General features: G+C 47.2%; 1 protein-coding gene across 2 annotated transcripts in view; it reads left to right on the plus strand.

Moving 5' to 3' along the window:
- LOC139263501 (protein angel homolog 1-like) overlaps positions 1–14,843 on the plus strand; it is a 44,677-nt gene extending 29,834 nt beyond the window's left edge. For both annotated transcript variants that reach the window (XM_070879680.1, XM_070879681.1), the window contains exons 7-10: positions 3,909–4,019; positions 4,415–4,484; positions 10,197–10,360; positions 13,797–14,843. In XM_070879680.1, the coding sequence (XP_070735781.1) occupies positions 3,909–4,019; positions 4,415–4,484; positions 10,197–10,360; positions 13,797–13,954 (503 nt within the window). In that variant the 3' untranslated portion in view covers positions 13,955–14,843. The remainder of the gene's footprint in view (positions 1–3,908; positions 4,020–4,414; positions 4,485–10,196; positions 10,361–13,796) is intronic.
- The last annotated feature ends 350 nt before the right edge of the window (positions 14,844–15,193 follow it).

Consider the following 15,193-nt stretch of genomic DNA (forward strand, 5'->3'; position numbering starts at 1 on the left):
CACCAGTCACTGCCTGCCATTCTGAAAAGAACCCTTTTATCCCGACTCTCTGCTTCCTGTCTGCCAAACAGTTCTCTATCCACGTCAGTACATAACCCCCAATACCATGTGCTTTGATTTTGCACACCAATCTCTTGTGTGGGACCTTGTCAAAAGCCTTTCGAAAGTCCAAATACACCACATCCACTGGTTCTCCCTTGTCCACTCTACTAGTTACATCCTCAAAAAATTCCAGAAGATTTATGAAGCATGAATCATAAATCCATACTGACTTGGACCGATCCTGTCACTGCTTTCCAAATGCGCTGCTATTTCATCTTAAGTAATTGATTCCAACATTTTCCCCACTACTGATGTCAGGCTAACCGGTCTATAATTACTCGTTTTCTCTCTCCCTCTTTTTAAATAGTGGTGTTACATTAGCTATCCTCCAGTCCATAGGAACTTATCCAGAGTCAATAGACTGTTGGAAAATGATCACCAATGCATCCACTATTTCTATGGCCACTTCCTTAAGTACTCTGGGATGCAGACTATCAGGCCCCGGGGATTTATCGGCCTTCAATCCCATCAATTTCCCTAACGCAATTTCCCGCTTTATAAGAATATCCTTCAGTTCCTCCTTCTCACTAGACCCTCGGTACCCTAGTATTTCCGGGGGGTTATTTGTATCTTCCTTCGTGAAGACAGAACCAAAGTATTTGTTTAACTGGTCTGTCATTTCTTTGTTCCCCATTATAAATTCACCTGAATCTGACTGCAAGGGACCTACGTTTGTCTTCCCTAATCTTTTTCTCTTCACATATTTATAGAAGCTTTTGCAGTCAGTTTTTATGTTCCCAGCAAGCTTCCTCTCAGACTCTATTTTTCCCATCCTAATTAAACCCTTTGTCCTCCTCTGCTGTATTACAAAATTCTCCCAGTCCTCAGGTTTGTTGCTTTTTCTGACCAATTTATATGCCTCTTCCTTCGATTTAACACTATCCTTAATTTCCCTTGTTAGCCACGGTTGAGCCACTTTCCCCGTTTTATTTTCACTCCAGACAGGGCTGTACAATCGTTGAAGTTCATCCATGTGATCTTTAAATGTTTGCCATTGCCTATCCACCGTCAACCCTTTAAGTATCATTCGCCAGTGTATTCTAGCCAATTCACGTCTCATACCATCGAAGTTACTTTTCCCCAAGTTTAGGACCCTAGTCTCTGAATTAACTGTGTTACTCTCCATCTTAATAAAGAATTCTACCATATTATGGTCACTTTTCCCCAAGGGGCCTCTCACAACAAGATTGCTAATTAGTCCTTTCTCATTACACATCACCCAGTCTAGGATGGCCAGCCCTCTCGTTGGTTCCTCGACATTGGTCTAGAAAACCATCCTTAATACACTCCAGGAAATCCTCCTCCATCACATTGCTACCAGTTTGGTTAACCCAGTCAATATGTAGATTAAAGTCGCCCATGATAACTGCTGTACCTTTATTGCACGCATCCCTAATTTGTTGTTTGATGCTGTCCCCATCCTCATTACTATTGTTTGGTGGTCTGTACACAATTCCCACTAGCGTTTTCTGCCCTTTGGTATACCGTAGCTCCACCCATACAGATTCCACATCATCCAAGCTAATGTCCTTCCTTACTATTGCATTAATTTCCTCTTTAACCAGCAATGCCACTCCACCTCATTTTCCTTTCTGTCTGTCCTTCCTAAATGTTGAATACTCCTGGATGTTGAGTTCCCAGCCTTGGTCACCCTGGAGCCATGTCTCCATGATGCCAATTACATCATATCCGTTAACTGCTGTCTGCGCAGTTAATTTGTCCACCTTATTCCGAATACTCCTTGCATTGAGGCACACAACCTTCAAGCTTGTCTTTTTAACACTCTTTGCCCCTTTAAGATTTTGCTGTAATGTGGATCTATTTGCTTTTTGCCTTGGGTTTCTCTGCCCTCCACTTTTACTTTTCTTCTTTCTATCTTTTGCTTCTGCCCCCATTTTACTTCCCTCTGTCTCCCTGCATAGGTTCCTATCCCCCTGCCATATTAATTTAACTCCTCCCCAACAGCACGAACAAACACTCCCCCATAGACATTGGTTCCAGTCCTGCCCAGATGCAGACTGTCCGGTTTGTACTGGTCCCACCTCCCCCAGAACCGGTTCTAATGTCCCAGGAATTTGAATCCCTCCCTTCTGCCCCACTGCTCAAGCCACGTATTCATCTGAGCTATCCTGCGATTCCTACTCTGACTAGCACGTGGCACTGGTAACAATCCTGAGATTTAATACTTTTGAGGTCCTACTTTTTAATTTAGCTCCTTGCTCCCTAAATTCATCTTGTAGGACCTCATCCCGTTTTTTACCTATATCGTTGGTATCTATATGCACCACGACAACTGGCTGTTTACCCTCCACCTTCAAAATGTCCTGCACCTGCTCCGAGACATCATTGACCCTTGCACCAGGGAGGCAAGATCCCATCCTGGAGTCTAGGTTGCGGCCGCAGAAACGTCTATCTATTCCCCTTACTATAGAATCCTCTATCAATATAGCTCTCCCACTCTTTTTCCTGCCCTCCTGTGCAGCAGAGCCACCCATGGTGCCATGGACTTGGCTGCTGCTGCCCTCCCCTGATGGGTCATTCCCCTCAACAGTACCCAAAGCGGTGTATCTGTTGCAGGGGGATGACCTTCCTTCCACTGCTCTTCCTGTTGGTCACCCATCCCCTATCCTGCAGTGTGGCCAACTCACTAATTGTGCTATTCACGTAATTCTCAGCATCGTGGATGCTCCAGAATGAATCCACCTGCAGCCGGATACACTTCCCGAATATCTGGTCATCAGGGACATAGTACAGGAGGAGCATAACACGTGTCCGAGCTCTCCTGCCATGGCTTAACCCCTAGATTAACTTAATTTGGCAACAATAATGCTAATGCTTATTTACTGATAAAGAAAAGAAAAAGAAAAAACTACTCACCAATCACCAGCCAATCACTTACCCCCTTGGCTGTGACGTCACCTTTTGATTTCTTTCTACTTTTTTGCCTTTCTCCCTGCTGCAGCTGCACCAGCTGGGCCTTTATAGGCCGCTCCGACGTCCCCAAACCTCTTGCTGTGACGTCACACTTCGTTTTCTTTTCCTCCCAGGTCGGGGAGTCCGCATTGGTGGGGAAAACAAGACAAAGCAACACCTCCTGCTCCCACTTGCCCGAACTCTCCCACTTACGAAACCTTAACAAGGTTGGGAGGAAGGGAATCGTGAATTTGCATTGCTGTGTGACAGTGTTAGTGTTAAGGGTGCAAATACCTTTCACCAATCCTGTTTTGGTAAATCGTTTGATTGCCTCAGCTCCGTGACCTTCTCCCTTGCTCTCTAACTGACTGCTAGAAACCGCACCAGAGCAGTTCCAGAGCTCCTTTCTTCATATTCACCTCCTTTATAGAGAAATCATTGGGCTCTGTTCAAAGCCCGCTTAGAGTGTCACTGCCAAAATTGGGAATCGTGCAGGTCTGCTTCATGTCATCGGGACATAGGAACAGAAGGAGGCCATTGAGCCCCTCGAGCCTGTTCCACCATTCAATGAGATCGTGGCTGATCTGCGACCTAACTCCATATACCCGCCTTTGGCCCGTATTCCTTAATACCTTTGAACAAAAGGCTATCCATCTCCAATTTAAAATGAAAAATTGGCCCAGCATCAATTGCCATTTGCACAAGAGCGTTCCAAACTTCTACCACCCTCTGTGTGTGTGTGTGTGTGTGTGTGTGTGTGTGTGTGTGTGTATGTGTAGAAGTGGTTCCCAACTTCACTCTGTGCTGCAACACTCTGCAGCTCCCTGTCCTGTTTCACTGTTCCAGTGATGTTTTTGCAGTGCCTGACACATGATTTTGCTTTTGCCGTTTAGAAAAACTGAGATATGGCCGTGAGTTTCTCCTCCAGCTGCGATATTCTGCACCGGCACTTGAACGCCCAGAGAATCTCGTCATCATCGAGGGCGTAACTGATGCAAAACCAGGTACAGCTAGGCTGATGTGAAATCCAAAATTCGCCAACCCTCCCCTTATAGTGAAACTCTGACCCTAACGTTAACGAGGAGACGGGAACGGAGCGGAGTGGGGGAGGGAGCGCGATAGCGGGCAGCGAACCCGCAACATCATGGGCCGGGTAGGAATGTCCGATTTCAACGGGGGTGCCTGATTATCGTTTAAGTTCCGTGTTTCATATCTCCAATGCTCATTTGGGTTCAGGTTGCACTATTGTGTACATTCTAACCCCTCGCCCTCCCATCGTGAGGGGGCGGGATCGGGGAGAAGGGGGGATTAATATCGATGCCACTGTTTCTCCGTCTACCTATATTGTTGCCCTTTGATTTCACTCTTACTTTTTGCATTGTGTCCTATCTCCATACAGAGCCTCCTGGAGATGGCTCGGAAGGCTATGTCAGTGTGTCCGAGCCAGAGGATGAGCTCTTCTGTAACAGGTACGTATTGTGTTGTCAAACAGTAACTAGGTTAGTGTTTGTAAAATACTAGTTTTTAAATGGCAACTGTGAACATCACGGCTGGAGTGGTTTACAGTGCTGGGGTAGTGGGACTCATGACATCAGGGGTTTGGAGCGTTTGTAGGGAAACCTGCTCGGCTACATCCATTTTGAAAGGCTTCCTGTGGCCCGTAAAAACACCCATGCAAAAGTTGTCAGGTAGCTTTGCTTTAAACAGTCGTCTCTGACTGCCACCTAATATAATAGAATTGTAGAATCATTCAACCCATCGTGCCTGTACTGGCTTTTTAAAAGATCTATCCATTTAATCCCACTCCCCCCTGCTCTTTCACCATCGCCTTGCAAAATGTTCCCCTTCAAGTATTTATCCATTTCCCTTTTGAAAGTTATTATTGAATCTGCTTCCACCGCTCTTTCAGGCAGTGTGTTCCACATCATACCAACTCGCTGCATAGCAGATTGGGCCGATACTCTCTGGAGTTTAGAAGAATGAGAGGCGATCTCATTGAATCATAATGGCCCTGAAATCCCGGTCCTCTGCTTCCTGCAGGCGCTTACCAGAAAATGGCTAAAAAGATCCATGCCTACCTTTTCCTGCTGCACCTACCAGAGATCCCGGGCTCGAGGCCTCCTCTTCTTGCGCAATGGAGCGCGTTCACATTTGGACGTCTGCAGGATTCACGTGGGCCTGGACACCCAATCACAGTAAAGTATTTTCTCATAGTAGTAGGAGTTTCGTAAGTCCAAAACTCCTATTACTATGAATGAGAAACACACCCAAACACTACATAAAACATTAAAAAAAACACTTTGCATAAATACATTGTAGAAATTACATTTTATAGAAATGTTTTTGAAAAAAAAGTATTTGCCAATGGTTTAAAATAAACTTAGCTTAGTGCGCAGGGTTTTTAACATTTTAACAATGTGTTTTTAAAATTTTATTTTTATATGTTTTTGTATGTTTTAAAACTCTTACGCTGGTAAAAGTAGGCTATGTGCCTGCTTTTACCAGGTGCCAGAGCTTTAAGGACATTTACAGGGCAAGAGATGGGCTAATAGCACAATCTCTGCCGTGGGAATGTACTTCTCCCCGAGATGCTTTGGATCTGTCAAGCTCGAACTTGACAGATCAGTAAAGCATTTCAACGCATGCACATTTCCCGCCGAAAACCGGCTTTTGCGATGCCTTCCCGGGTCCGTACACATTCCGTGCGGACCCCGGGAGGCCGAGATTTCAAGGCCATAATATTTTGAGGGCGATTTACAAAAGTAGATGCTGAGAAGCGGTTTTCCCTGGCTAGGGAGTCTAGCAGTAGGAAGCACCGTTTCAGGATAAGGGATTGGCCATTTAAGACTGAGATGAGGAGGAATTTCTTCACTCGGAGTATTGTGACTCTTTGGAATTCTCTCCCCCAAAGGGCTGTGGATGCTGAATCATTGAGTATATTCAAGGCTGAGATCGATAGATTTTTATACTCGAGGGGAATCACGGGATCTAGCGATCGGGCGGGAAAGTGGAGTTGAGGTCGAAGATCAGCCATGATCTTGTTGAATGGCAAAGCAGGCTCGAGGGACATATGACCTAATCCTGCTCCTAATTCTCATGTTCTTATGATCTTAAGCATAAAACATTTCCTCCTCAACTCACTTCTGGTTCTTTTGCCCATTATCTTAAATTTGTTTTCTCTGGCTACCGACTAGTGCAAACAGTTTCTCCTTATTTACTCTTATCAAAACCCCTCAATTTCGAACACCTCCACTAATTCTCCCCTCAAAGTTCACTGCCCTAAGGAGCACATAAGAACATAAGAAATAGGAACAGGAGTAGGCCATTTGACCCCTCGAGCCTGCTCCGCCATTTAATAAGATCATGGCTGATCTGATCATGGACTCAGTTCCACTTCTCTCCCCGCTCCCCATAACCCTTTATTCCCTTATCGCTCAAAAATCTGACTTCTCTCCACCTTAAATATATTCAATGACCCAGCCTCCACAGCTCTCAGGCAGCGAATTCCACAGATTTATAACCCTCCTGAGAGAAGAAATTCCTCCTCATCTCCGTTTTAAATGGGCAGCCCCTTATTCTGAGACTATGTCCCCTAGTTTTAGTTTCCCCTATGAGTGGGAATATCCTCTCTGCATCCACCTTGTTGAGCCCCCTCATTATCTTATAAGTTTTGATAAGATCACCTCTCATTCTTCAGAACTCCAATACGTATAGGCTCAACCTATCTTCATAAGTCAACCCCCTCATATCCGGAATCAACCGAGTGAAGTTTCTCTGAACAGCCTCCAGTGAAAGTATATCCTTGTATACGGAGACCAAAACTGTACGCAGTACTCTAGGTGTGGTCTCACCAATACCCTGTACAGTTGTAGCAGGACTTCTCTGCTTTTATACTCTATCCCCCTTGCAATAAAGGCCAACTTTCCATTTACCTTCCTGATTACTTGCTGTACCTGCATACTAACTTTTTGTGTTTCATGCACAAGGATCCCCAGGTCCCTCTGTACTGCAGCACTTTGCAATTTTTCTCTGTTTAATTTAGAATTTGCTATTTTTTCTGCCAAAGTGGATGACCTCACATTTTCCCATATTATACTCCATCTACAAAATTTTTGTCCACTCACTTAGCCTGTCCATATCCCTTTGCAGATTTTTTGTGTCCTCCTCACAATTTGCTTTCCCACCCAACTTTGTATCATCAGCAAACTTGGCTACATTGCATTCGGTCTCTTCATCCAAGTCATTAATATAGATTGTAAATAGTTGAGGCCCCAGCAGCGATCCCTGCGATACCCCACTAGTCACTGTTTGCCAACCGGAAAATGACAATCCCAGCTTCTCTTCTCTCCACCGAACTGAAATCCCTCATCCCCGGTAACATTCTAGTAAATCAATTCACTCTCTCCAAGGCTTTTGCATCGTTTTCCAGGACATTGATCAGATACTGGTCAGGTTGTGGCCCTTGCGGATTGCCGAAACCACTCTAGAGAGCCATTGACAGGGAGTGTGCCTGGCCAGGGCCCTTTATTTAAGGGCAGTGTGGCTTTTTGGAATTTTTCAAATTAAAGTCAGTCGTGCGTTGATGCAGAGTGTTGAGGCACTAATGTGGTGGGGTATAGATTTGTGACGATAAACATCTGGAAATACTGAGGGTAGCAAGGGCACAGAATGTACTCTGGGTGGGAGACTTCAATGTCCATCACCAATAGTGCCTTGGTAGCATCATTACTGACCGAGTTAGCCGAGTCCTGAAGATATAGCTGCCAGACTGGACTTGCGGCAAGTGGTGAGAGAAGTAACATGAGGAAAAAATCTACTCGACCTCGTCCTCGCCAAACTACCTGTCGTAGATGCATCATTTCCTGACAGCATTGGTAGCAGTGATCGCTACCAAAATGCTGTATGGGATGGATTCAGAACAGATCTCGCAACTCAAAACTGAGCATCCATGAGGCGCTGTGGGCCATCAACAGCAGCAGAATTGTATTCCATCACAATCTATAACCTCCTGGCTCGGCACATGCCTCACTCTGCCATCACCATCAAGCCAGGGCACCAACCCTGGTTCAATGAGGTGTGCAGAAGAGCATGCCAGGAGAAGCATCAGGTGGACCTAAAAATGAGGTGCCAACCTGGGGAAGCTGCAACACAGGACTACATGCATGCTAAACAGTGGAAGCAACATGCCATAGACAGGGCTAAGCGGTCCCACAATCAGCGGATCAGAGCAAAGTTCTGCAGTCCTACCACGTCCAGTCGTGAATGGAGGTGAACAATTAAACAACTATCGGGGGGGGGGGGGGAGGAGGAGGCTACATAAATGTCCCCATCCTCAATGATGGCGGAGCCCAGTACGTGAGTGCAAAAGACAAGACTGAAACGTTTGCAACGATCTTCAGCCAGAAGTGCAGAGTGGATGACCCATATCGGCGGCCTCCTCAGGTCCCCACTGTCACAGAAGCCAGTCTTCAGCCAATTTTATTCACTCCCCGTGATATCAAGAAACGGCTGAGCGTACTGGGTACAGCAAAGGCTATGGGCCCCGACAATATCCCGGCTGTCGTGCTGAAGACTTGTGCTCCAGAACTAGCCGCACCTCTAGCCAAGCTGTTCCAGTACAGCTGTAACACTGGCATCTATCTGACACTGTGGAAAACTGTCCAGCTATGCCCTGCCCACAAAAATCAGGACAAATCCAATTCTGCCAACTACCGTCCCATCAGTCTACTCTCTGAAGAAGAAAGTAATGAAAGGTATCGTGGCATATACTCACCAATAACTTGCTCACCGATACTCAGTTTGGGTTCCGCCAGAATCACTCTACTCCAGACCTCATTACAGCCTTGGTCCAAACATGGACAAAAGAGCTGAATTCCAGGTGAGGTGAGAGTGACTGCCCTCAACATCAAGGAAGCATTTGACTGAGTGTGGCATCAAGGAACCCTAGCAAAATTGAAATTTATGGGAATTGGGGAAAACTTTCCACTGGCTGGAGTCATACCTAGCACAAAGGAAGATGGTTGTGGAAGTTGGAGGTGAATCATCTCAGCCCCAGGACATTGCTGCAGGAGTTCCTCAGGGCAGTGTCCTAGGCCCAACCATCTTCAGCTGCTTCATCGGGTCAGAAGTGGGGATGTTCGCTGATGATTGCAGTGTTCAGTTCCAATCACAACTCCTCCGATAATGGAGTAGTCCATGCCCGCATACAGCAAGATCTGGATGACATTCAGGCTTGGGCTGATAAGTGGCAAGTAACATTCGTACGTCACAAGTTCCAGGCAATGACCATCTCCAATAAGAGAGAGTCTAACTACCCTCTCTTTACATTGAACGGCATTACCATCGCTCAGTCCCTCACCATCTACATCCTGGGGGTCACTATTGAACCGAAGCTTAACTGGACCGGCCACATAAATACTGAGACTACAAGAGCAGGTCAGAGGTTGGGTATTCTGCGGTGAGTGTCTCATCTCCTGATTCCCCAAAGCCTTTCCACTATCGACAGGGCAAAAGTTAGGAGTGTGATGGAATACTCTCCACTTGCCTGGATGAGTGCAACTCCAACAACACTCGAGGAGCTTGACACCATCCAGGACAAAGCAGTCCACTTGATTGGCCCCCCATCCACCATCTTCAACATTCACTCCCACCGAAAAACACAAAATGCAGGAAAACATTGAGAATTGTCCCAGTCTGCGCGGATATGAATCCCAGCATCTAGTTTTGTAATGGCATTGGTGGAGGCTGGATATAGGTGAAGCTACCATTTCAGGTAGAGTTAATGTGTAACGTGGGGAACGTGAGATAAATTGCTTATTTAGAAATAGTCTGTGCCAACGGTGGGTAAGAGAATGATGCTGTAGTGTTTATGGTACTGGGCTATCAATCCCCAGGTTGTGATTCAGTCCCACCCAGCAAGTTGTTGAAACAAATTCAATAACTCGGGTAATTTGTGGCTTGGCAACAGAATAAATATTAATTAAAGCTGCCAGATTGTTGTAAAAACACAAGTGATTCACGAATGTCCTTCACAACCTGTCATGGTGGGATTTGAACTCGCAATCCCCAACTGGGATTCTCGTCCACTACCGTAGCAACTACACTTGTGCATCCTAAACAAACATTGTGACAGAAATGAGGCTCTTCACAAACCATTCTCGGTCTGTTTCACTTCCACTCAGGTCCCCAACTACACTCCGGCACAACCTCAACCTGACCTCGGTCTACAGCCATTATCTGCCCGAGTCCGGGCGGCCTGAGGTCACAACCTGTTCGTCTGGCTTCGGCCTCACTGTGGATTACATCTTCTACTCGGCACAGCCGTTCACAGACAAGAGTGGAAAAGGTCAGTGCTAGAGGGAGGGTGTGGGCGGGAGTGCTGCTTTGTATCTGACGCTTTAAATTGAGGATGCTGCTCTCGCTGCTCTGTGTGAGACGGAGCTCCTTGTAAGTATCCTGTTTCAGCAAGTGAGGGGTGTGTGGGGGGGTGATAACTTGACGGGCTGTGCCTCGCCTTTCCTATCGGCTGCCCACAAAGCAGTCCGGGCCTCAGAAGCTGCAGAGGATTCTTGCGCTGTTGCCTGTCACTGGGTGGAACCGGTGATGGGCAGGCACATCGAATCAAAGTGGAGAAGGATCCTGCACGTGCCCAGGCACATCTCCTCTATGTGTCTGTGCTCCTCCACATCCGAGTATTTATTACACGATAATAGATATAACGGAGGTTTAAAAAAAGGAGCAACACAAACTCTGGCAATTTGAAATAAAAACAGGTATAATGTATGCACCTGTGAGTATGCTCACAGGTTAACTAAAAGAGTTGGAGAGCTGTTGAAACCTGGGAGATGTCCGGATCACATAGAAACAAAAAATAGGTGCAGGAGTACGCCATTCGGCCCTTCTAGCCTGCACCATCATTCAATAAGATCATGGCTGATCATTCACCTCAGTACCCCTTTCCTGCTTTCTCTCCATACCCCTTGATACCCTTAGCCATAAGGGCCGTATCTAACTCCCTCTTGAATATATCCAATGAACTGGCCTCAACAACTCTCTGCGGCAGGGAATTCCACAGGTTAACAACTCTCTGAGTGAAGAAGTTTCTCCTCATCTCAGTCCTAAATGGCCTGCCCCTTATCCTAAGACTGTGTCCCCTGGTTCTGGACTTCCCTAACATCGGAAACATTCCACCCGCATCTAACCTGTCCCGTCCCGTCCCGTCAGAATCTTATATGTTTCTATGAGATCCCCTCTCATCCTTCTAAACTCCAATATATAAAGGCCCAGTTGATCCAGACTCTCCTCATATGTCAGTCCTGCCATCCCGGGAATCAGTCTGGTGAACCTTCGCTGCACTCCCTCAAAGCAAGAACGTCCTGCCTCAGATTAGGAGACCAAAACTGAACACAATATTCCAGGTGAGGCCTCACCAAGGCCCTGTACAACTGCAGTAAGACCTCCCTGCTCCTATACTCAAATCCCCTAGCTATGAAGGCCAACATATCATTTGCCTTCTTCACTGCCCGCTGTACCTGTATGCCAATTTTTAATGACTGATGAACCATGACACCCAGGTCTCGTTGCACCTCCCCTTTTCCCAATCTGCCGCCATTCAGATAATATTCTTTCTGCCTTTGTGTTTTTGCCCCCAAAGTGGAAAACCTCACATTTATCCACATTATACTGCATCTGCCATGCATTTGCCCACTCACCTAACCTGTCCAAGTCACCCTGCAGCCTTTTAGCATCCTCACAGCTCACACCACCACCCAGTTTAGTGTCATCTGCAAACTTGGAGATATTACACTCAATTCCTTCATCTAAATCAATAATATACATTGTAAGGAGCTGGGGTCCCAGCACTGAGCCCTGCGGCACACCACTAGTTACTGCTTGCCATTCTGAAAAGGACCCGTTTATCCCGACTCTCTGCTTCCTGTCTGCCAACCAGTTCTCTGTCCACATCAGTATATTACCCCCAATACCATGTGCTTTGATTTTGCAAACTAATCTCTTGTGTGGGACCTTGTGAAAAGCCTTTTGAAAGTCCAAATACACCACATCCACTGGTTCTCCCTTGTCCACTCTACTAGTTACATCCTCAAAAAATTCCAGAAAATTTGTAAAAGCATGATTTTCCCTTCATAAATCCATGCTGACTTGGACCGATCCTGTCACTGTTTTCCAAATGCGCTACTATTTAATCCTTAATAATTGATTCCAACATTTTCCCCACTACTGATGTCATGCTAACTGGTCTATAATTACCCGTTTTCTCTCTCCCTCCTTTTTTAAAAAGTGGTATTACATTAGCTACCCTCCAGTTCATAGGAACTGATCCAGAGTCGATAAGACTGTTGGAAAATGATCACCAATGCATCCACTATTTCTAGGGCCACTTCCTTAAGTACTCTGGGATGCAGACTATCAGGCCCTGGGGGCTGCCTGTCTTTTATCAGGAACTCATCAGAGTCTGGAACAGAGTTATCACCAAGCGCAGCTCTCCCCCGTCTGGGGTGGCGGCTGTCCTTCATGACCGCTGCTCAGAAATCCGTACCTCCACGACCGCGGTTTTAGGTGGCAGGCGGACAAGAGGGCTGTGTCTGGCAAAGTGACCAGGGTCAGGGACATGCTGGATGGTGGAGTAGTGGGCCGGATGGCGCCAGACGAGCTGGCACGGCGCCTATCCTTGGCCGACGTCCGGCACGCGGCCAATACCATCGAGTCGCTAAAAGCAGTGCTGGCACCCGACTCCGTTAGGTGTGTCATAGAAAATAGGTGCAGGAGTAGGCCATTCGGCCCTTCGAGCCTGCACCACCATTCAATGAGTTCATGGCTGAACATGCAACTTCAGTACCCCATTCCTGCTTTCTTGCCTTACCCCTTGATCCCCCTAGTAGTAAGGACTACATCTAACTCATTTTTGAATATATTTAGTGAATTGGCCTCAACAACTTTCTGTGGTAGAGAATTCCACAGGTTCACCACTCTCTGGGTGAAGAAGTTTCTCCTCATCTCGGTCCTAAATGGCTTACCCCTTATCCTTAGACTGTGACCCCTGGTTCTGGACTTCCCCAACATTGGGAACATTCTTCCTGGATCCATCCTGTCTAAACCCGTCAGAATTTTAAACGTTTCTATGAGATCTCTTATTCTTCTGAACTCCAGTGAATACAAGCCCAGTTGATCCAGTCTTTCTTGATATGTCAGTCCCGCCATACCGGGAATCAGTCTGGTGAACCTTCGCTGCACTCCCTCAATAGCAAGAATGTCCTTCCTCAAGTTAGGAGACCAAAACTGTACACAATACTCCAGGTGTGGCCTCACCAAGGCCCTGTACAACTGTAGTAACACCTCCCTGCCCCTGTACTCAAATCCCCTCGCTATGAAGGCCAACATGCCATTTGCTTTCTTAACCGCCTGCTGTACCTGCATGCCAACCTTCAATGACTGATGTACCCTGACACCCAGGTCTCGTTGCACCTCCCCTTTTCCTAATCTCTCACCATTCAGATGGTAGTCTGTCTCTCTGTTGTGAAGGGACGTTTTGAGATCGTGAAAGGCGCTATATAAATACAAGTCTTTCGTTCGTCTGAACCTATCCGGTGAGCGTTATCCATGCACATTATCTAAAATCTATGTTTGACATGGCTGTTGTACTGTTGTGTTGTCCCTGCAGGTGACGGCATCAGACCAGTTGTTTATAGCTATTCAGCCTGCCTCCGAGATTATGAATGCGAATGCTCTGTGACATCCTCCTCTCTCTGTTTCCTTCCTGGTAGGGCGCAGGCGGTACAAGGACGGAGCCCTCAAGCTGCTGGGCCGACTCTCCCTGCTGTCGGAGCACGACATCTGGCTGGCCAACGGGCTGCCCAATGGCATCTGCTCGTCCGACCACCTCTCGCTGCTCGCCAAGTTCGGGTTGAAACCCCGCGGTTGATTTTTTTTTTTTTGGTTTGTTTTAAAAGAGAGAAAGAGAGAAAGCAGCGAGACTCGCGCCTGGCGGGCGGGCAAGCCCTCGCGAAGCTTCATGGACAGACACCGCCCGGCGGGCAGAGCGACGCTCCCACGCAATCTCCATTTTACCGTCTGAATTAGACTATTTTAATCCATGTTTCTTTTTTTTTTAAATGGACTGGAATTTCGAGTGCGCTGCTTTAAGATAACGGCAATGCCAAAGGAATATCGGCGGGGTCAGGGGCAAGTCGGTTAATGACATTGCGTCTGGAGCTTCCAAAGTGTGACTCGTTTGTAATTGTGTTCCAGGTAAGGGGGGTCCCATAGAGCCCCTTGTGAAACACATTAGATGTGGTGATAGTTTTCCAATGGAACATGATATGTTTTTATGGCCATTTCCTCCATCTTCCCCTTCTCTTCCCTTCCTTTCCCTTCCCTCCACCTTCCCTTGAAGCTATTAACTGTAGCAGAAATATTGATGCACGGATGCTAGCTGTGCTCCGGATCTGTGCCAAAGTTGTCATTCTTTAGTTAGGCCGGCTATTTAACCATGGAGGGCATCACAGCAGAGCCCAATTCTGTCCTTGCCTGATATCCAAGAGCACGAGTCTGTTCGAGCAAGGGAACACTGGGATGGTCATCAGCAGTGGGAGCCCTGGGCAGATTGTGTTTTTTTTTTGTTTCCCCCCTCCTCTTTGGCTGTGGTCGGCTAATGAAGCCAACGCGGGGATTGAACCTGTGACTTTCCTGCTCCGTGTGGCCTCGGCTCTTTTCTGCCTTAAGCAGCCGAGCCATCGGGAAGGGCGTTGTCAAACTCTTTAACTGCACTTAAAAGTGTGACAGTGTTTTTGTAACCCAGTGCAGGAAGGGGGGGGAGGGGGGTGGTGGGGGGGAGGGGGCGGGGGTGTGTGGGGGGGGATTCTGGCCAACCAAATGGTTCACAACTAGGACAGTGGATGAGGACACTGCAATCGGCCACGGTCATCCTGTGCGGTAGAGGCGGGGGTAAGCATCGGCCAGAGTTCCCGCTGCTGGAATGGGTGTGGATGTTGGGTGAACACAGGATTGGGCTCAGCCGCCGTGTTGAGTAGCCCACTGACACTCGCTGTTTAGGCGCACTCAAAGAACGACGACTTGGGTAAGTTGCTGGTGGATAGTCGGTGCCTATGTCCCAGGCGTTTGGGGGGGGGAGGGGCGCGTGAGAGAATAAAAGGAAGCTGTC

The sequence above is a fragment of the Pristiophorus japonicus genome, chromosome 4, assembly GCF_044704955.1.
Source record: "Pristiophorus japonicus isolate sPriJap1 chromosome 4, sPriJap1.hap1, whole genome shotgun sequence".
In the NCBI taxonomy this organism is placed as follows: domain Eukaryota; kingdom Metazoa; phylum Chordata; class Chondrichthyes; family Pristiophoridae; genus Pristiophorus; species Pristiophorus japonicus.